The sequence below is a fragment of the Diadema antillarum genome, unplaced genomic scaffold (genome assembly GCF_040938485.1).
Source record: "Diadema antillarum isolate AM-2024a unplaced genomic scaffold, OU_Dant_1.0 seq00000803_RagTag, whole genome shotgun sequence".
Classification (NCBI taxonomy): Eukaryota; Metazoa; Echinodermata; class Echinoidea; order Diadematoida; family Diadematidae; genus Diadema; species Diadema antillarum.
In genome coordinates this window covers 450,916-472,100 of record NW_027271685.1, presented here as the reverse complement: position 1 = coordinate 472,100, position 21,185 = coordinate 450,916, and the positions used below count along the sequence as shown (strand labels likewise).

Genomic DNA, 21,185 nt, shown 5'->3' with positions numbered 1-21,185 from the left:
GATCTTTTTTCAATCTCCATAAACAAACCCTCAGAGTAAAAATTCATAAAGATCAAAAAAACCAAAACATTAATATCTTCCACTGTGTATATTCATGATGCTGTTCTGTCCAATTGCCTAGATAGAAAGAAAAAGATATAAGAAAAGAAAAAAGATAGGACTGTTTCTCTGGTAGTCTTGAAGATGAAGTAACTCAGATTGAAACTAATGTGACACCGTCTATTCTCCCTGCAGTAATTGACTTCATGCTGCTAAAGTGCATGGTGTGTGATGACATCACTAACTACCAGAGCCTCCAGCTTAACTGGGCATCCAAGGCCAATGCTCAGCAGCGAAAAGGTGGGCGGGGCCCTCTGACCATCATTATCAATATACTGAATTAAATCCCTCACTCAAAGAGCTTTCATTGTATTTTCATCCATTTTTGGACCATATTTATGTTTTTTGTACATGGTACATGCTTTCAATCTTACATTCGTGTGATGGCAAAGGATTCAATTTGGTGGGTAGTCATAGCAATGCATTTTTGAGAAGAAGAAAGCCGATTCTGTTTCTCAGAGCCTCCAAAACTGTGAAGACACATATTTTGATAATGTGAATATTTGTGGAGTAATGTAAATTTCGTGTGCCTGCTTGTCTTGGGATGATTTAAAAGTAGAGCACATACATGTACTCTTTTGCTATCCATGTTTCTTTCCATTCAAATCTATTCCATGAAGCCACTTTAGAAATTATCCAAAGTACTATAAATCAACACTTCCGTCAATCTTCCATTCATTTTTTTTTTTCATAAGCAGAGACAAACCAAATATCATTACCTTGCAGTCTTTCACATTCCCCTCTTTGTAGCTCTGTGTCATTGATCTTGAATGGCTTGCATTTGTCAGCTTATCTTTTTCAAAAGAATCTGTACTTTAGGGCAATACAATCATTAAGTTATCAGTTTTTAATCATTAATTCATCAGTTTTTAAGATATCCCATAACAGTTTCTTTGCTTTCATTAATACATATCATGTTTTGTGTTTATGTTTTACAGGTCGTGCAGGTCGTGTCTCGTCTGGTAGAGTGTACAGACTTGTACACAAGGTCTTCTTTGAAGACTACATCCAGGACTTTGCCATTCCAGAAATGCTGGTAAAAAAACAACAACACAATCTTTAAAAAAAAATTCTTTAAGGTTTTAGTGCCACCATGACTAGACAAGAAGAGTGCAAAGTTTCTGATGTCACAGTATGACACAAAGATACATTGTATAAAGAAAATATAAAGACAATTTCATAAGATTTAATTTTTTATGAAAAGAACATATTCTTTTCACTTGTTATTGATGAGGCAAATCAAGTGCTCTCACATTATGGTAGGAAAAACAAAACAAAAACGTGTTGAATTCTCAGTGTATTTCTTTTGATATTGGCAGCTCACAACTGCCTGCAGATTTAATCAAAATGTAAAAAATCATAACTTTTGAGCAAATTGACCCATTTTCCTCACTGATATTTCCTGCTGAAATGTCTGCCATCACTGAATCCACATTGTAATTCATTTGGGGGAAAATCCCCCTTAGTGGGACCTGACCCATCTGCAGTGGCCCTTTGTCACTGAAACTACTGTATATAGATAATCTCTCCCTCTCCCCCTCCCCTTTCCCCCTCTCCTCCCCCCTTCCCCTCCCTCTTTCCCTTCCCTCCCCCTCCCCCATCTCCCACACCAACACCATTACAGGTCTGTAGACAATTGTTGCAAATAATATTGTGTCTCTTGCCCCCACCAGCGCTGCCCTCTGCAGCAACTGGTCCTTCAAGTGAAGGTCCTGAACCTGGGAGAGCCCAAGGCCATCTTGGCCCTGGCCCTGGAACCGCCCAATCTGGACAGCATTGAGAGGACCATTCTGCTCCTGAAGGAGGTGAGGCAGAAAGAGGACATTTTCAGTTCCATCTTCCAGATATACTGACTAGACTCTGCAAGAATATTCATCAAGTAAACCAGTTGATTTACATATGCATTGACTGATAGAATGTTGAAGTTTGAATCCTTGACACTTTGCTGACACTGAGCAGAGGTGCTTATGTCAGGGCAGAATCAACTGCAATCAAGGATTTGCACCGTGACCGGAATAAAAAAAAAAAAACAAACCCCAAAACAGTCAACATTTGTTTTATAAACTGAACATATGCTAGATATTACATTGTAAGATGTATTTCCAAAACCTCACCTATTTCATATCACTTGCGAAGAGGATGGTCAGTGTGTGGAGACAACATTATTAGAATAATGAATGTGTTCGCGACCATGGAAACAAACTCTATTAATGACATCATCTTTCTCACTCCATGACCTCTCTCAGTGGTCACAAAGACTTTTTCCAAATCCTGAGATGTGTGAATATGTTTGAACTGGATATTTTACCTCTCATTTCCTACTGACCTAGGTGCAAGAATTAGTATCTGGCAATGTCTGCATTTTGTAGCAGGGCCCTCTAGAATGTCATTACCTATGCCTAAAAGAGTGCCTTAGTTTCTTTATTTGAGTCAGCTCTCGTGTCATTCCGTTGTGGCAAACGTTGTTATAGAAATTGATATGTTGCTGCTCCTGCAGGTTGGAGCATTGACAACGTTGCGGTCAAACATTGCCAACCCCCACGATGGCGACCTGACCTTCGTCGGCCGTGTCCTGGCAGCACTTCCTGTGGACATCCGAATCGGCAAGCTGCTCATGCTGGGGCATGTGTTTGGCTGCCTCAAGGAATGTCTTGTCATCGGTCAGTTTTTAGAATTGCTAGTGTACATATGCACTTGTATTTAAAGAATCTACAAATCTTAGAAGCTTTGCATTGTTTATAGTCAATATGTGACCAACTCAAAACTGCAATGCCTCAGGTTAGTTGTTGGTAGGGTGGAAATGTGACTTTGAGACTAGGTTTTCCTTTTGTGCCACCTGCTTTTTTTCCAGGAACAAGTCAGTGTTTAGTGATGTACTATACTCTATGGATACAACAATGCATTATAAAAAAATGATTCTTAGGATGTTGTGTATTCTTGATAGTTTAATTTGCTCATAACCCTGTCATAACCAATTTTATGATTTTTCATGTCATTTGTTAGGCCATGAACCCTTGTTGATTACTGGGTTCATTTATTCCAGACATTCTACGCCATTTCTTGTATCCTACAATCTTGACACTGTAGGGGCTGGTCTTTCACTGAAGAGCTTCTTCTCACAGCCATACAAGAGGGCGCTGGATGCATACAAGTAAGTGTGTAGCTTCAGGTGTTTGTGCTTGTGTCTGTGTTATGTGATAAGTATTCTTTGACAGTTTTGTGCGTTCCATTCAGTGTTGTATGTGGTGGTGTTTTATGTTAGTGATGAAGTACTGTTATACTGTATGAAAATAACATCAAAGAAAACATACTTTGCGGTTGTATTTTATGTACTATAAAAAGGTCAAAACTGAAATCCACTCTAATGTGAAATCTAACAATTGGAATGGAAGAAGTGTCATTAAAAATCAGACCTAGAATGAGAAGAATATGGTATTTAAGAACTCCTCATGATTTCAGCAAGAAATGGTGTTTCTCACAACCACACAGGTAGGTTAGATGAAGTGACAGTTTAATTCCTTCACAACTGTCTTATTTGTTTGCACTTAAAATCATTGTCAAAAATCATATTTTTCAAATAGGTTTTTGATGTATACTTCAGCAACTTCTTCCTGAAAATTCGTCATTGCAAAGTTAGTGTAACCCTATTTTTATTCGATGCAAAAGACATCATTTATTGGTTTTCTATGCCTCCGCCACGAAGTGGTGCCGGAGGCATTATGTTTTCGGGTTGTCCGTCCGTCCGTCCGTCCGTCTGTCCGTCCTTCCGTCCGTCCGTCCGTCCGTCCGTCCGTCCTTCCGTCCGTCCGTCCGTCTTTCCGTCCGTCCGTAATGAATTTTGTGGACAAGGTAACTATCAAAACCTGTTGAGGTATCCTAATGAAACTTGGCATGTATGTGTATTAGGGGGTGAAGTTGTGCCTATCAACTTTTGGGTGCACGTGCTCAAGGTCAAAGGTCAAAAGGTCAAGGTCAAATACATAAAATTTCACTATTTCCACCATATCTATGCAATGCCAGAAGATATTTTCTTGAAACTTAGTGTATACATGTATTACCCAATTTAGATTCTCTGGTGAAAGTTTGGGTCATGAGGTCAAAGGTCAAAGGTCAAAAGGTCGAGTAAACGTATTAAAACTTCTTTTTTTTCTCTGTAAATTGGAAAATTGTTCAAGGTATCTTCATGGAACATAGTATATACATGTACTGACTGGCAGTGATTATCTAGAGAATGTAGGGTTCATTCGGTCAAAGGTCAGGGGTCAAAGGTCAAGTGCAACACTTCAAAATTTTACTATTTCCCTCATGTTCATGCAATGCCAGCAGGATTATTATTTTTTTTTTACACTTGGTGTATGCATGTGTAACCTAATTGAAATTCTCTGGAGAGTTTTTTTTTTTCGCCTCAAAGGTCAAAAGGTCAAAGATCAAGTGAAAGTGCTGAACTAACTTTTCCTCCATATCTCAGAAGTGGCTCAATTTATCGTGAAATTTACTGCATATTTATGCATACCTGAAAGTGATTACTAGTATCTTATGAATTTTAGGGTCAAAGGCCAGATGAACATGGTAACAATTTACTATTCAGTAGGCCTACAGAAATTGCACTCTCTCTCCATACCGGTACCATGAAAATTACTCAATGCATAAATGTATGAATGGGTCAAAGTCAAGTTAAAGTCCTTAAATCCCCAAATACATGCTCTCCTTTTCATCCAATTAAACCAAGGTCAAGGAGGTGAACATTCAACACATTTGTGACAAACTTGTCATTTCAATATTTTGCCAGTTTTGTGAAAATGTAATCACACACTGTCCACATGTACTATCTAGACCTATTAGGAAAATCATGCATTATGGCGGAGGCATACCAGTCGCCATAGCGACATTTCTAGTTAGCTTATCATTTCAAAACACAATTTTATGACAGAGTTGTGCACAGAGACTTGTTGTGCAAAATGTGTAAATATTATATCTACTTTTACAGTAAGTGGTAATTTGTCCCCGCCGAACGAGTTCGAGCAGGGGACTATGAAACGGGCTCCGTACGTGTGTGTGTCCGTGTGTCCGTGTGTCCGTGCTAACGAGAGTATGCTTTTGTGGCTAGGAGAACAATAGTGCACAATAGATGGCCTTTATTCCGTCAGGCTTGTGTGGCTAAAATTTTTGCTTGTGTGTCTATTTTAACAAAAGGGAGAACAAAGGGGTAGACACACAAGTATATCACCGTAAGGTCGTCCGTCCGTCCGTCCGTCCGTGTGTGCGTCCGTGTGTGATCAAAATCTTCAATTTGCTACTTCTCTGTCATTTATGAGCCAATTTTGATTCTGTTTGCTTTATATGATAGCACTACATGGGAGCTTTGAAACTTCTACCCAGAATTTCAGTCGTGACCTTTGACCTTGACCTTTGACCTATATTGTACATTTTGCTACAAAATGCTACTCCTTCGCCATTTCTAACCCGATTTCGATTCCGTTTGCTTTATGTGATGGCACTAGGTGAGGGCTTCAAAACTTGTACACAGAATTTTGACCTTTGACTTCTTTGACCTTTGACCTTGATTTTTGACCTGTATTGTACATTTTGCTACAAAATGCTACTCCTTCGCTATTTCTAACCCGATTTCGATTCCGTTTGCTTTATGTGATGGCACTAGGTGAGGGCTTCAAAACTTCTACACAGAATTTTGACCTTTGACTTCTTTGACCTTTGACCTTGATTTTTTGACCTATATTGTACATTTTGCTACAAAATGCTACTCCTTCGCCATTTCTAACCCGATTTCGATTCCGTTTGCTTTATGTGATGGCACTAGGTGAGGGCTTCAAAACTTGTACACAGAATTTTGACCTTTGACTTCTTTGACCTTTGACCTTGATTTTTTACCTATATTGTACATTTTGCTACAAAATGCTACTCCTTCGCCATTTTTAACCCGATTTCGATTCCGTTTGCTTTATATGATGGCACTAGTTGAGGGCTTCGAAACTTCTACACAGAATTTTGACCTTTGACTTCTTTGACCTTTGACCTTGATTTTTGACCTATATTGTGCATTTTGCTACAAAATGCGACTCCTTCGCCATTTCTAACCCGATTTCGATTCAGTTTGCTTTATGTGATAGCACTAGGTGAGGGCTTCAAAACTTCTACACAGAATTTTGACCTTTGTCTTCTTTGACCTTTGACCTTGATTTTTGACCTATATTGTACATTGGCTACAAAATGCTACTCCTTCGCCATTTCTAACCCAATTTCGATTCCATTTGCTTTAAGTGATGGCACTAGATGAGGGCTTCAAAACTTCTACACAGAATTTTGACCTTTGACTTCTTTGACCTTTGACCTTGATTTTTTACCTATATTGCACATTTTGTTACAAAATGCTACTTCCGGCGGGGACATATATTACGCACCGCGTAATTTCTACTTTTCGTTGTTATCAATTTACATTGAAATATATTAAGTCTCTGTGTAAAGTTTATCATCAAGTCTAGCCGTGATCTGTCTTTCATGTTCCTCCCTGCACCCCATCCCCACCCTAGATCCAAACTGAAGTGGGACGGGGGAAGTTTCAGTGACTGTATCGCCATTGTGAATGCCTACTGGGAGTGGGAACGGTGTCAGGAAAATGGCTACTTTGCGCGTCACAGAAGGGTATGTCTCATGCTAAATACCTCTTCCCTAGCTCTATCATGAATAGCTATTCTACGTATGCTCGGAATTTTCAAGGTGTTTTTTTTTTCTCTCTTGCTTTCCGCATTCAGTGCTGTGATACTTTCTAAGGGTTGTATTTTTCTTTCATTAAGTTCTGCTAGAAGAGTATTTCCATCCAGAGAGTTATGACTGTTTTTACTGTGACCAGATGTTCTGTAGATGCTATGCTCCTGTTATGAATTGGTGCCTGACTTTAACCTCATTCTTTGTTGCTTGTCCTGTTTTTAGAATGATCAAGTTTTTTGTCTTATTTTGTTTTTGTAGAAAGACATCGAGATAAGAAAATTTTCAGCCCTTCCCTACCCTCAGAAGAACAGAAAACCTACAAACAATAAAGAAGTAATCTGAAGTGAATAAACAAATAATGTGATTAGAGGAGCAAATGACAAGAATTAGGTTACTTTTTATATACCTTTCATTAATATTTTGGGGATGCTCAAGTGGTCTTCAATGAAAACTTGCATTTTGAAATTTAGTTGTCTGTATTCATTGTGGAATGTATACCTGAATAAAATGTTTTCTTCCTCTGGCTTTTGCTTTCATTGAGTTTATATTGGATCGTTTGTTGCTATGACAGGCAGAAAGAGACTGGGCAGATGAACACATGATACAGCTGAACCCTCTCAAAGAGGTACTGGTGTTAGGTTCTCCTATTTGTTCTGTTTCTGTTTGTCTGTTTGTCTGTTTTTGATTTTTGCTCTGTTCAAAACATCCTAGCATAAGGTGCTGTTGGCCCTTGTTGTATATTTCTGCACCAACATTGGCAAAGTGTATAACTGCCATGTCATCTTTAAAGTCATGGTAACAGTTTAAGTGAAAGACCACCTGTACAAGTTCACATTTGCATACAGAGTATTATATTTTGGATCAAAAATTTATCCTCTGGTGATTGGTTGAAAGAGCTCCACGTGATTTTCAGCTATTTCAGAAAGTTGACACTCCATAAAGTACTATTTGCAAAATGACGTCACTTCTATGACGGCATTTTGCAAATAGTATACTATTTGCAAAATGATGTCACAAAGCAATTCTGAAATTGTGCGCAGCTTCGCACCGTCACTCTAAAATGTGCAATTTCTAGCAAAACAATTGTGACGCCACAAAGCATTTTTGACATTGCACACTGCTTTTACCGACACTCTGTGAAATGTATCAATTTCTAACAAAACAATTGTGACATCAAAAAACAATTCTGACATTGCGTATTGCTTCGCACCTTAACACCGTGCGTCACGCATTGTCAATAGGGAGCTTTAAATTTGCGGTCAATGTAGGATACCTTCACAACATCGCATCCACCATACGACTTCTCGCTTTGCATTTGCCACCATTTCGCCTTCTTTTGTTTTTAATTTTTGATCCAAAATATAGAACAAATATACTTTGCCTAATTTCGAGTTTCTTGTTCAAACTATAGGCCTTGGTGCCTCAAAAAGAACTATTCTCTTCGGGGCTGCGCCCCTCAGTGAATAGTTCTTTTGGAGTCACCTCTGCCCATAGTTTTAACAAGAAACTCTCAAGGCAAAGTATATTTGTATGATATCAAAGGAATTGTTTGGTACACACTTTACCAAAATGAGACATAGAATAAGAAAGTTTATGGCCATTTCGATGTTATTCTCAAATTAATGAACATAGCATTCTATGGGCATTTTAGAAAAGCACTATAACCTCACAGATGCTTCACAGAAAGTCATCTGTATTTTGCCAACATATTCAGTAATCATTTTTGCTTTTTGTTACTCCAAAGTAGAATGACTCTTTTAGTCCAGACTTTGTGTATCCTGCCAATGTGCTACAGGATATCAGTGAATGGTCATATTCTATTTTCTGTGTGTACTACTGAAGGTCTCCAAACTGGTGAAGGAACTGGAAGACAGGCTATCAAACTACAATATCCATCTTCCCAAGGGGAATCCCCGCAACCAGCCCCGCAGTGACCACACCCACAACCTCCTCATCCTCAAGGTTTGCTTTCATTTTCCACGTGACAAGATGGCTGGATAGCCCTATATTATTTAGCTGCACTATCTGGTCTTCCATGGGGTGCAGTTGTGAGTACTTTGGGAGGATCACTACACTGAGTTTGATATGCATCCTGCTCTTTTGCAATGAATGATGGAAGCGGGATTTGTATGTGTGCGGGTTGTGACTCCCTCACACACAGTAACTTCATTTTATGTCCTATGTGAGGGACAAAGTTTTTTGCCTCTACATTAGAGGTGACAGCATGATTAATGCAGATCATTGCTCAGTAAGATTCACTTCCATCCAAACCTGCACCCGAACCTGAGCCATTCGATTGAGAGGTAGATATGCTACCAAATGAGCCACCTCCTTGCCCAGTCCTCGTTGATGTAGTGATAAAACAGGATTAGTGCAGAGTTTCCAGGTTTATTAGTATTGATAGTTTTGTATGAATTTTTTTTTTTTAAATGGTAATGAACAGCATGAAATGAAAGCAAGACAACACACACACACTGTGGATAGAACAGAAAGTCATGTCTGTAAAAAATTTGCACTTGTCATTTTTTTGTTTGGGAGATACAAATTTTGATCCCCTGTGTATTCAGGGAGTGGTTTTGTCTTCATATCAGAATATTTGTATACTGTAAAACACGATATTTTCGCGACATGAAATTTTCTTGAATGGGGCCGACGGCCTTATTTGCAGCATGAAATTTCCCAGGATGCCTCTATCATTCAATGCATATAGTGTAGATAAGATCTTTAGCGTACATTTTTACTTTGCAAAACTTGGCCCTGGCAGAATCGCGAAATTAAAATGCACATGAACATTCCGCGTTTTACAGTGTTCATTTATGTATTTATTAATCCATCCAATCATCCTTCCTTTCATTCATTTATTCATTCAAATTTTTTGTATCATTAGTGTATATATATAAAGATATATCTTTTTTTTTTTTCAAATGCCAGGTGGTCCTTGCTGGAGCCTTCTATCCCAATTACTTTACTTGGGTCCCATCAGATGAGGCTGAATCATTCAAGATACTCTCAGGGAAGGATCCATGCACCACTGTCATGGTAAGTCTCCTCCGTCTTTCTGTCATTTACCTGTCTCATCACTTCTGTTTGTCTTTCTCCTACCCCTTCTCCCCAGTGGAAACAATTACTACCGAAAGAAAGCATGCATGTGTCTGTAATACCACATGGTAGATATGATTACAATTTCTTACTTCAAATAGCCATGCTGACCTTTGATTATGAGTGTGTGCACCCAGTGTGGCAAGATGCATTGTGGGATTTTTTTTTTTAAAAGCAATTTTGTGTGTGTGTGTGTGTGTGTGTGGGCATGTCGTTCACACACACGGTTCGTGTCTAATTATTGTGAGAGTTTTAAAAAAATATCATGAGCTGGCTCAATTTTTTTCATCGTGATGTGTATGGTAAAAGTTAATAGATCTAGTTTTTATCTACATATCAGACTTAAATGTTATTGCATTGCAAAAATTATATTTCAAAAGCCATCGATGTATATAGAATGCATGTGAACCAGCCTGCAGTAGTTCAAGTGGCTCAGGTAGACCACATATAGCCTCTTCCAGGGTGTCCAGTGTTTACAGAGGAGGCTGTCAGCATGTTTTCACCTGTGTGTTTGTTTGTTTGTTTGTCTGTTTGTTTGTTTGTCCAGGTCCAGAATGTTCCCCCTCATGGCCATCTGTACTCCTCCAACATTGGCAAACTCTTTGGTCCCTGTGGCAAGGGCAAGCAGCTGTTCTTTGAGGAGTCCAAGTAAGTGTGAAGCTGGCTGAAAAAATCTGCTGGATTGTTGCCTGCTTAGACATGCTTAATGAGGGTTGATCACAAGAGGTTTCTGGAAAAGTATAGCCATGCGTAGCATTAGCGTTTGAAATCTGAACCTGGCTTACTGTGATTTTTAAGATTGCATGTCCATATGTGAAGCCTTTTGGTTCATGGACATTCATGATGATGATGGATCAGTTGTCTCAGCTCAGTATTATGACAGGGAATGAAATGAAGAAATAATAAGTATTCTGAAATCATGGTACATCCAGGACACGTGTCAGAGCTTCACTTGTGTGTTTGCTCCAGTTTTGAGTCCAGACAAATGTTTAGCTCAGTCAAGCTACTTGAAGTGAAAGTTGCATCAAATTGCATCAAATTGTATCTTTTGAGAGTTTAGTCAACCATGACCTCAGAATATGTTCTACTTCTGCTAAGTCCATATATGACTCTGCACTCCTGAGGTCTGTTTTTTGTCTGCTTCATTTTTGCCTTTCGTTTTTCTACATCAGTTCAATTAAAAGAGTACATGACAGACCTTGAAGAATTTCTCTTTTTTTTTGGGGGGGGGGGGGGGGGGGGAGGTGGGGGAGAGAGGCAGGCAGTTAGTTCAGTTGCATGGCAATCAGTAGTTGAAACCAGGAAGTTTCTAGTACGAATTTCAGAACTATATATGGCCGTGCACCACAAAATGAACAAAAAGTCGCACACAATGATTTTGTGTGAGGACTGAAAATAGGTGAAATGGGTCAACCTAACCAATTTTGAGTTTTTCATATTTTCTGAAAGAGCAAGTCTTTTTCTATATAATATTTAAGTTTGGGATCATAAAACAAACAGGAACTTGTGTTTTCAGCAGTTTTTCACGAACACATTTTGGTGGAATAGTGTGATTAGTTGTTTCTCATAGAACCCTTTTCCCATTTCTAAAAAAACCCTGTCCATACACTTCACTTTCAACTTCAATAACTTTATAGGGAATGATGCTACTACATTGAAAGTTGGTATTAATCATGGACAGAATGTGCTAATGAAGCATGCCCAATTTCAGCTTAATCTGATAATCCCTTCATTGTTGTTGCTCCTGTGGTCAACATCCTGTTTTTTGTTCAATTCATCCCACAGCTGCCATAGCTTGGTAAAGATTAAGTGCTTGAATACACCCTGTACTTCAGAGCCTGTTTTCTCAGTTCACACTTTCCAGAGTGTGTCCTTTCTTTCTAATATTTAGATAGGTTAGGAGTGTCCATTTGAATTGACTTATACATCATTTCAAAGCTTAGAGTCTGCTCTTTCAGAATTTACTCTTAACTAGAAATCCATGTCTGGCGACTTTTTGTTTGTTTTGTGATGCAGGGTCACATATTTAGTGTGTGACATGAAATGGATGTTTTGCTCTCCTCCCCAGACTCTTTGTCCAGTTTGATCGGCAAGACGACAGGAGTGCCATTCTTCCTGCTGTATACCATGCAGTCAAGATGAGGTAAGATTACGATAAGAGAGAGAAGAAAAGAGAACTGTACCCTATTTGCATATTTCATGGTATGTGTATTTTTGTATAAATTATCAAAAGAGTTACAAGGGCTTGTCATGTGCAAACTTGAATTGAAAGTGTTATTTCTGTGAAGTTATGGTATGGCATCTCACATTTCTTATATATTTGCTTTGATATGCGGATGTGGGTAATTGTAATATAATGGTGCACCCTACCAGCTTTTCATTCTTGTTGTTACTGCAATTTTTTAAATCATTGTGAGCTGCCTTGAGTAAGCAGACCTTGTGTGAGCGAAACAGGTGGGATTAATTATTCCCTTTGTTACATTTGGACAATATTTCTAGTATTATTGATAGGTCTTTATGATATATTGATCTGTGATCAATGTATATTTTTAATTTATGTGTAATGTGTTTATCTCGATTAATATTCTACTTGATATATCGTTTTTCACGCTTTTCCCTGTTAAGTTTTCACTTGGTCTTGCAGATATTTGTGAAGGTTACGTTCATCCATGGAGCTGCATATTCATATTTATTTACTAATTTATCCATTGACCATGTGGTTGCTGTTGACAGACATCTGAAGATGAAGCTAGAGCTAGATGTCTATGAGATTGACCACAACGCCTCCCAGGAGACCGCTGATTCTGGCCGAAGTGACCAGAGGCTACGGACCTCCAGGTTGGTCATTTGCTGGGTAACACGGTGTAGAGACTCACTAGATACCACCACAACAGCCAATAAGCTCTCAGGATTTTCAATTTGTTGCAAAGGGCACAAAAAGTATCGTAGGATGTTCATGTCTATTTCTACATAATGTTTGTGTAACTGTTTTGGGGTAAAATTGACTGTGGTGAAAGCTACAAGGATCACAGTGTGTATTTCTACATAGTTGTTTGCAAAAAGTAGAATGTTGCATTCAGGTTAATTCATGGAAAATAAGAGTTTTTTTGTTCGTGCTTGCTTTATTGTTTTAATCCAATCCCTGTTTTAACTGTTACAAATGCAATGCTGCGTATCTGTATTGTATGGTGTTATAAATCACGGCTGCAGTAGTTGTGTTCCGTGTTGCTCAATTTGTGTCATCTTTCTATCTTTTTTTCTGTCTTTCTTCATTTAACAGGAAATCTGTGAGCATGGGCTCCAGTCAGCCACAACAAGTTCCACTGCCAGGTTTAATGGATGACTGGATTTGTATTGTTCCAACTGAGGTATGTATATTTATATTTGCATACATATAGATATGATTTATATGCTGTTACATACTTACATTTTCCTTTCTGTAGCTAGTACTTAGTAGTAACTACTAGATGAGAACCCTTATTCGTATTGCTCACAAAGTTTGAACTGTAGGTTGTGAAGATTGATGTCATGGTACCATGACAAAAATTTAGAGCCCACTCGGAAATGATGCGATCAGTAGTCTAGAATTATATCCTCTGGATGTACAAATTTGGATTCCTATGTGCGAGTGTTATAGAAGGCCTTCTCTATTAGAAGTTGTTGTAAAAGATATACTACACAGATCAGTTTGTGCTGAGCCTATTCATTTACCATTTCTGCATGTCAGATCATCGATGGCAACCGATTTTGGGCCCGCCACTTCTCCAGGGAATTGCAGGACACGCTGAGAGAAATCATGGAGGGCGCAAATGATGTCGGAATCAGGGAAGTGGAAGTAAGTGGTTAGAGTGACGACAAAGATAATGATGAGGTTGACGACAACACTTAAAACAGGGATGCCTATTTTGAAGAAAAGCCTGAATTTTGGCCCTGGTAGTATCAAAGTTCAGGCCCTTTTGTGTGCAAAGTAGCTTCATGTACAGGTGTAGATGTATTTCAGGCCCTGGCTTTCATTCTAACTGGCGTTCCTGTTTATAATTGTCATTTTATACGTCACTATGACAATTTTGCTGGCAGATTCTGCAGAATTACACTGCCACCACTGCTAATCCACATTTTATGTGTGCAAGGTACTGGGCACAGTTCTCACCAAATATTGTTTAGTATATGCTTTTGGAGGTAATATGGACCAAGATCAAAGGTTATGAGGTCAGTGAACTTGCCTCAAAGATCAGTAGCTTTTTACAGCCATGGGATGAGATTGCCAATTTCACACTGCAAATGGATCTCCTGAAGATGCCGGTCAAGTTCAGATATGGGTTAATCGAGACCAGGGTGGAAGTTGAACCAATCAAGAAGAGAGCTTCCATGCCACTAGCAAAGTTTTTGCTCCCAAAAATAGTCCATCAACCTTCAGCCCAGAGTGAGAGTTATTTTATTTAGTAGGTGAGCTGCAGAAAGACAGCTACAAGCTTTTTGTTGTTCCTGGCAAAAATTGGACTCCATGACATGAATGTTCCCCACAATTTCTGGTAAACTCGCAAAGTGAGAGAAGTGGAATCAATTATAGGATATGTTTTTGCCAATCTGGGGATTAGATTCAATGCTGTGAATTTGTTTCTTCCCCAACCCCTGCAGTCTGTTACTTATTTGTGAGGTTAGAGAGTATGTAGGCTGTAGTATGAATGCCGCCACAGCCACTCATAGTGGTCAGAATATGGATAACTTGCCATGAGTCAGTTCCTTCCTCTCCCTACCTTCTTTCTCCTCCTTGAATAATAGTCCATCAAGCCGAGTGAGGTACGAGAGGGAGACGTCGTCTTGGCCCCCTACTACGACGGCTATGATACCCTCCTGTACCGGGCTCGCATCCTTCGCTTCATCAACACCAAACGACCCTCGATGCACGTAAGTGTCTTGCTCCAACTCCTTCATTCATTCAAACTGGTTTGAAAGCTTATTGTACAATCAGTCCCATTTTGATGTTTCTTTAGTATGACTTATAATGCTGGTCTTTGTGTGTGGGTATGTTTCATGCAAGTTCCTGGGTTGTTGTTGTTTTTTTTCTTAAGAAGTCGTGGAACCAATATAATCTTTAGTGCAAGCTGATTTTGTAAAAGTTGTATACTTTTCTGCTAATTTCTGCTTTCACAGTATTAACCTTATAGTTAAACCTTTTTGTGCCATGGAATCTGGACAGTGTGTACCACACCATGGGCTTTTCTCTACCAGTTTGTACTCAAAAGCATTGAAAGGGTTACTTACAATACCTCAGAGGCAAGATTTAAAGCTATTCTCTCTCCAGTCTTTATGCAGTATGTCTTCCAGTGATGTTGATGGATAACAGTAAAAGAAGATGAATTGGCAGAGTATGCACTAATATGATGATACTTTTATTTCACTGTGTTCATTGTAATTTATCTAAGTTCTTGTTTTGTTACATATAGGAAAGTCAGGTAGAAGTGTTCTTTGTAGACTATGGCAACAGGGCGCTCGTCCCGGACAAGCACCTCAAGTACCTCCCCAGAAAGCTAATGGAGCATCCCTTTCAGGTGAGGGATATTATGATACTATGCAATAGGGATGGGCCAGTCCATTATTTGTTAGGGGACAGTAGAAAGGTAAGTGTTGGAAGAGGGATTCTACCGTCAAAACTGATTAAGGTTTAACCCTGTGGAGCATGGAAAACATTAGTGACCTTATGTATGTATATCTGTGAGTATGTGAGCTTGTGTTTGAGGTTAATGTAAGTGTGCTGGCATATAATATGTAGTTTTCTAACCTCGGAATGCACTGTATTATTTTGTATCATTATAAGCATAGAGTAGAATATGATAATGTGTGCTTATGATGACTAGGATAGTTAGACCATGGATGCGTCATCATTATATCATTTATCATGTGAGTCAGTCATTGTGTCACTTTTTCTTTTTTTATCCTTCTGACCAACCAATTGGAGCGTTGGCATCCGAGCTTTTAGAGTACAGTGACAATGTCATAGTATGATTAGGAATGAAGTTCACATCAGTGTGCAGTTTTTACACACTTACACATGATTGCATGTAGAGAGAACGAGCAGGGGACATCACTGACCTTATTAAAATGTACAAGTGTTCATCATGCACCTGTACATCCATACATCCCCCCCCCCAAAAAAAAAAAAAAACAACACTGAAGAAACTCATAAGATATTGGTCTTTACAGACAATGGATCTTTATGCACAGGAAATCATGAAAGCAGGTTTACTTTCTAAGAACATACACAACAGTCTGATCATTATTTGCATAGGCATTTATATTAAGATTCTCTTGTCACTCCTTAACTGTGTTGCCCTTCCCCATTCTTTCAAACTTTCTCCTCTCCCCCTCGTCGCCCCTCCTCTTACCACCCATTCCCCCCACCACCACCACCCCCCCTCCACTCCCCAAGGCATTTGAGTGCGTGCTGGCCAACATCAAGCCCTTCTACAAGCTGCCCCACAACCAGTGGCTGCCGAAGGCAAAGCAGCGTCTTGAGGAGCTGATTCTCAATAAGCAGGTCATGGCAAAGGTGAGCGAACTTTCCTTGACATACCAGAATGGAGGAAACCTGTGGGATGTTTCACAAAGAATTTTGAAGTGGTTTTACAATTTATGATCAACTTAAAATAATGGTACGCAGTGTGTTTCTTTAATGGTAGTGTAGCTTTCTGGTGAAAGTGCAAATTTTGGAGACATTTTTATGCAGCCCATTGATATACAAAATAGAATATGTGACAAAAGACTTGTCTGGAGATTCCTATAACAATTTGAAGTGAGTTTTGAAAACATGAAATGAAACTTGAATGGGGAAACGAATGGCATACCGTCAGTCATTCTTAACTTTTAAGATGACTTCAGTCCTTTGTGAAACTTCCCCCAGGGCCATGGAATATGCCTGCATTGCCCATTTTTCCTACTGCTCACTCCTCTCTCTTTTTTTTTTTCTTTTCTTTTGTTTGTAATAAGCTTGTCAAACAAGGACTTTCGATGATAGTGTGTCCACTTCCTTCGGCTGGACAGTTCCTGTCACTTTGGAGCTATTTGTGTATTACTGCAAAGATTAACTCAAAATAATCCTAACACTTGGTTTTATCATACTGTTAGCCTGATTATCCCTGGAGTTATTTTGAAGGGATTAAAAACAGGGAGGTAATTAAAACAAAGGCTTCTAAATTTTCTTGACATTGTGCTTCAAAAGAAGATGCTTAACAGTAAATTGTAATGCACTTCTCACTCATACTTTCACTCTCCCACTATCCTTCAGCACCTCTCTCTCCACCCCTCCGTCTCTAACTCCTTTCCAAACAACCCTCTCTTTTGCTTTCTCCTCCACTTCTCTCATACCTTTACTTTTCCACTTCTTCTTTTCTCAATCTTCCAAGGGCTACATATGCAGCCTATCACAAAGATGATCTTGTGTGGGTAGGTAGGTGGACTACTTTACCAGGCTAGCACCCAGCTCAGTACGATGAATGAATGAAGGGGGATCTTTTCTATCTGAAGAACAGAGTTTTTTTGCCTCTTAGTAGAGGGATGGTATGATTGCACCCAACATTGCTCAGCTACACTCTAGAATTGAACCGAGTCCTTTGGAATGGGAGGCAGATGCGCTTCCGATTGAGTCAAATCACCACGTTTTACCTGTGTATCTCTCCATCTCCCTTATCCTTCTTTCTCTCTCTCTTTGTATTGCCTTCTCTCTCCCCCTAGATCTACTCCGTGGTAGAGGGCGTGGTCCGCGTGGACCTCTACGATACCAGTGTGGAGCCGGAGGTCCACATCCAGGAGCTGTTGATCCAGGAGGACATCGCCGAGGCGGCGGCGGAGCCGTACCAGTCCAAGGTCAACCACATGAAGCGGGAGATGCACCAGACGGAGAAGCGGACCCGGGGGCTAACCGTGGGGCCGACCTGGGCCTCGGGAGACCAGGAGGCGTGGTCGAGCACGAGACCGGGCGGAGGAGGAGGAGGAGACAGCGACAACAGGAGGAGGAGGACCGGAAAGGTAATGATGCCCAAGAAAAGCTCTTCCACATTTTCTTTTGTACTTGCATATATGTGTAATAGCAGTGTTCCCGTGGTTGCTTGCTTACAAGCATTCACTGTTTCTTGAGTGGCTACATATAGCAGAACATTATTCAGTCCAATGCAATAGTTTGATACAAGTCTTACATACATGGTTCTGAAAAAAAAAAATGTATGCATGTACATGTATACATGATATATGTGTAGCCTAACCTCGCTTATCTGGCAGACGATGCGAGGATATGCTCTAGCGCAGCGCTTTCTGGTAAGTTGTGTTGGGGCATACTACACAAGGCATTGTAAATTTGCAGTAACTATGATCATGATATTTGCATGTTTGATAATGGCAATGTTGAAATGAAATGAAATATGATACAAAATTAATGTTGTAGAAACAATAATCAGACTGGCAGCTGATTCTGATCCAACATTTGTTGTTGGCACTTCTATATGCCTATATGCACACCTTTAGGCTCTGATTCCTGAATTTTTACTTGCCGCAAATGTTAACTTTTTCAGTGCAACAGCATGTACAAACTAGTGGGCACAGTCTCATATTCACCTTCAACAACTCAGTAATATTTTGCATGCACTTCCTTCGTAGGTTTACCTCCGTGGTCCGTTCAGTCCTTATGAGATCAACTTTGCCAGCATGACCAAGATTGGCAGGCTCAAGTGAGTTTATCGTAAGAATGACATCTCAGTACAGTAGTCTCCACATGATTGGGTACCGCTTGATTGGATACTCCTCTTAATCGGGTAAAAATTGCACTGCCTGATATTACTGATTTATGTGGAGACTACTACTGTAGCAATGTCAAAATTGATTATTCTTACCTTGAGTACAACTCAATGCAAGAAGTATGTACCTTCATCTCATCATTACCCTAAGGTAACAGCTCTGGTCATGTACGTTTCATGTTGGTTACCTTCTGTTGCTTGTGCTTGCGAGACCATGGGCTTAGCAGTAGCCAAGGAAAGAAATGTTGAAGAAGTGTAAATGAGACCAGACAGGCTTGCTGTCATTTCCCGATTTCCCAGAGACTTGAAAGGACTTGTCATGTAAACATTAACATATCCACTTTGGCTCCTTCTATTGGCATTATGATTTGATGTCATTACTTCTTCAGAATATAGCCATTTTATTGGGATTCCAATGTCATTATAATGATGTGTTAAAATGGGCTATGATGGGCTGTGATAGTCAAGAGGTAATCTTTAGCAGAGGTATCCCATTCACCCCTAAATGAAATGTAGAAATTATAGAGTACCAAAGTGTGATGTTATAGGTATTCATCGTAAGGGAAACTGGTTCTGAATAACCTCACCTGGCCTGTGTGTTTATGAGCGCACCTGGTTCCAACCCAAGCTATAATAAAAATCTGTAACATCATCACTTCGGTACTCTATAGTTCTTCTTACCCAATCGCAACTTCCATTTCACATCTGGCATTACTTTTAAAGAGCGTCTCGCGTGGACCGCAACAGCGTCAACTCCGTGGCCCTGAGCATGGAACCGGAGGACCAATACGACAAGATGATGATTTCAGCCCATGTCGGTCTCAACCCCTCGGGTAGCGTCTTCCAGGCCCGGAATACGACCCTGATGCCCAACATCCAGGACCTCCCTGCCCTGGTGTGCATGCTCTTCGCCCCCACCATAGAACTCCGGTATGCTTCATGGTCCTTTCAAGCTTTTATTATTCTTTGTTGTTGTTGTTGGTTTTTTTTATGTGTACTATTTTAAGTTTTTGTTTGTTTGTTTTTGTTTGCTTTTTACATGCTTGGTGGTTTGGAGGTTTGCTTTTCAAAATGAAAAGGAATCCATCGCTTTAAGGGATAGAGCAGTAAGTGGCATTGTAGGAATGCTTATCCTGTGATCTCTTATTGACATTAATCCTTGATAACCCAAGCAACTATCCTATCCCACTAAGTACTGTATTCATCTGGGCAGCCTGCAAATGCTAGTGTGCAAACATGTCAGCAGGCAAATGGCTGTTCAACCACTTCTCAGTGCAGATCATGGTATAAGATTGTGTGCAATCAGCATGCAAATATATATGTCACCATAGCAACAGGCTGTTGAACATTTTCCCCGATTCCCACCCCCTCCCAGGACTGACCGCAAGTTGACCCGCCTCACTGGCGCCCTCTGTGGCCTGGGATGGGATCCAGAGGCAGGAATGCCCATGCTGCCTGACAACGACATTGAAATTGTCTTCCATACCAAGATCAAGAACCAAGACATCTCAAAGGTAGGACACTGTGTAAATCACAGAATGTGCATGGAGAGTAAACCCAGAGATCCAGACCTACTGTCTGCAATACAGTGGACTCCCGTCATAACGAAGTCCTCGGGACCGGCAGTTTTCTTTCGTTATATCAAGATTTCGTACTAACCGAACATATAACCAATAAAAATACTTAGAGTGGATAATGTTGCGGCCCTGATTTTTACTTCGTTGTAACCAGAATTTTGTTATAACCATGTTCGTTATAAAGGGAGTGCACTGTATTCAGTGTATTTTTCCTCACCAACATTAAGAAACCCATTTGATTGCAGGGATGTCAGCATCTTATTGTGGGAGGGACTGTCATCATTCTTTCTTTCTCTGTTTCCCCCCCCCCCCCCTCCAGATCAATGGTCTGCGCTATGCCATTGACCTCGCCCTGGCCTCCAAGGACTACATAGCAACCTGGGGGGCCAATGCCACCTTCAAGATTCAGAGTCAAGCAAGGGCGGCATTGATAGAGTAAGAATTGTTGAGGTGGTGTCAAAGTGACGTTTATCATAAATTAAGGATGTAGAATTTGGGGAAAAAAGAGAAATGTACTCATTTCGCATTGCCATGGACTATTGTTGCAAATCACCAGATTATTTAAATGGAGTTCACCTATCAAAAGTACCAACAAGCTGTGGGATTATTGTCCTTAAATAGCAGAGATGTATAATAGGAATATTTTTTTTTAGATTCATTGTACAAAAAGAAAGATCTATGCTACCAGTTGGAGTTGTGTCATTGTAGAAGAGAAGGGTGCCTATCAAGCCTGGTAGTTGGAAATTCCTATTTTAGCAATATGTGACCCGCTACAACAAAATGATCCTAAAGTTGGGAGAGGTCGATTATTTGAAAATTGCATGACACAATTCCCTAATCTTTCTGCTTTAAAATGACATATAACACATCTTATAAAAATAATCGGCTGTGGAGATAT

At 39.8% G+C, this 21,185-nt stretch overlaps 1 protein-coding gene across 1 annotated transcript in view; it reads left to right on the top strand.

Annotated features, from left to right (window-relative positions):
• LOC139739529 (ATP-dependent RNA helicase TDRD9-like) overlaps positions 1–21,185 on the top strand; it is a 38,563-nt gene that overhangs the window by 12,449 nt on the left and 4,929 nt on the right. The window contains exons 12-33 of the mRNA XM_071650127.1: positions 235–339; positions 1,038–1,135; positions 1,773–1,904; positions 2,597–2,759; positions 3,187–3,250; positions 6,648–6,759; positions 7,397–7,450; positions 8,668–8,787; positions 9,757–9,864; positions 10,472–10,572; positions 11,993–12,067; positions 12,658–12,762; positions 13,205–13,292; positions 13,652–13,759; positions 14,707–14,832; positions 15,372–15,476; positions 16,355–16,474; positions 17,656–17,949; positions 18,574–18,644; positions 19,434–19,640; positions 20,086–20,224; positions 20,607–20,722. Of these exons, the coding sequence (XP_071506228.1) occupies positions 235–339; positions 1,038–1,135; positions 1,773–1,904; positions 2,597–2,759; positions 3,187–3,250; positions 6,648–6,759; positions 7,397–7,450; positions 8,668–8,787; positions 9,757–9,864; positions 10,472–10,572; positions 11,993–12,067; positions 12,658–12,762; positions 13,205–13,292; positions 13,652–13,759; positions 14,707–14,832; positions 15,372–15,476; positions 16,355–16,474; positions 17,656–17,949; positions 18,574–18,644; positions 19,434–19,640; positions 20,086–20,224; positions 20,607–20,722 (2,611 nt within the window). The remainder of the gene's footprint in view (positions 1–234; positions 340–1,037; positions 1,136–1,772; positions 1,905–2,596; positions 2,760–3,186; positions 3,251–6,647; positions 6,760–7,396; positions 7,451–8,667; positions 8,788–9,756; positions 9,865–10,471; positions 10,573–11,992; positions 12,068–12,657; positions 12,763–13,204; positions 13,293–13,651; positions 13,760–14,706; positions 14,833–15,371; positions 15,477–16,354; positions 16,475–17,655; positions 17,950–18,573; positions 18,645–19,433; positions 19,641–20,085; positions 20,225–20,606; positions 20,723–21,185) is intronic.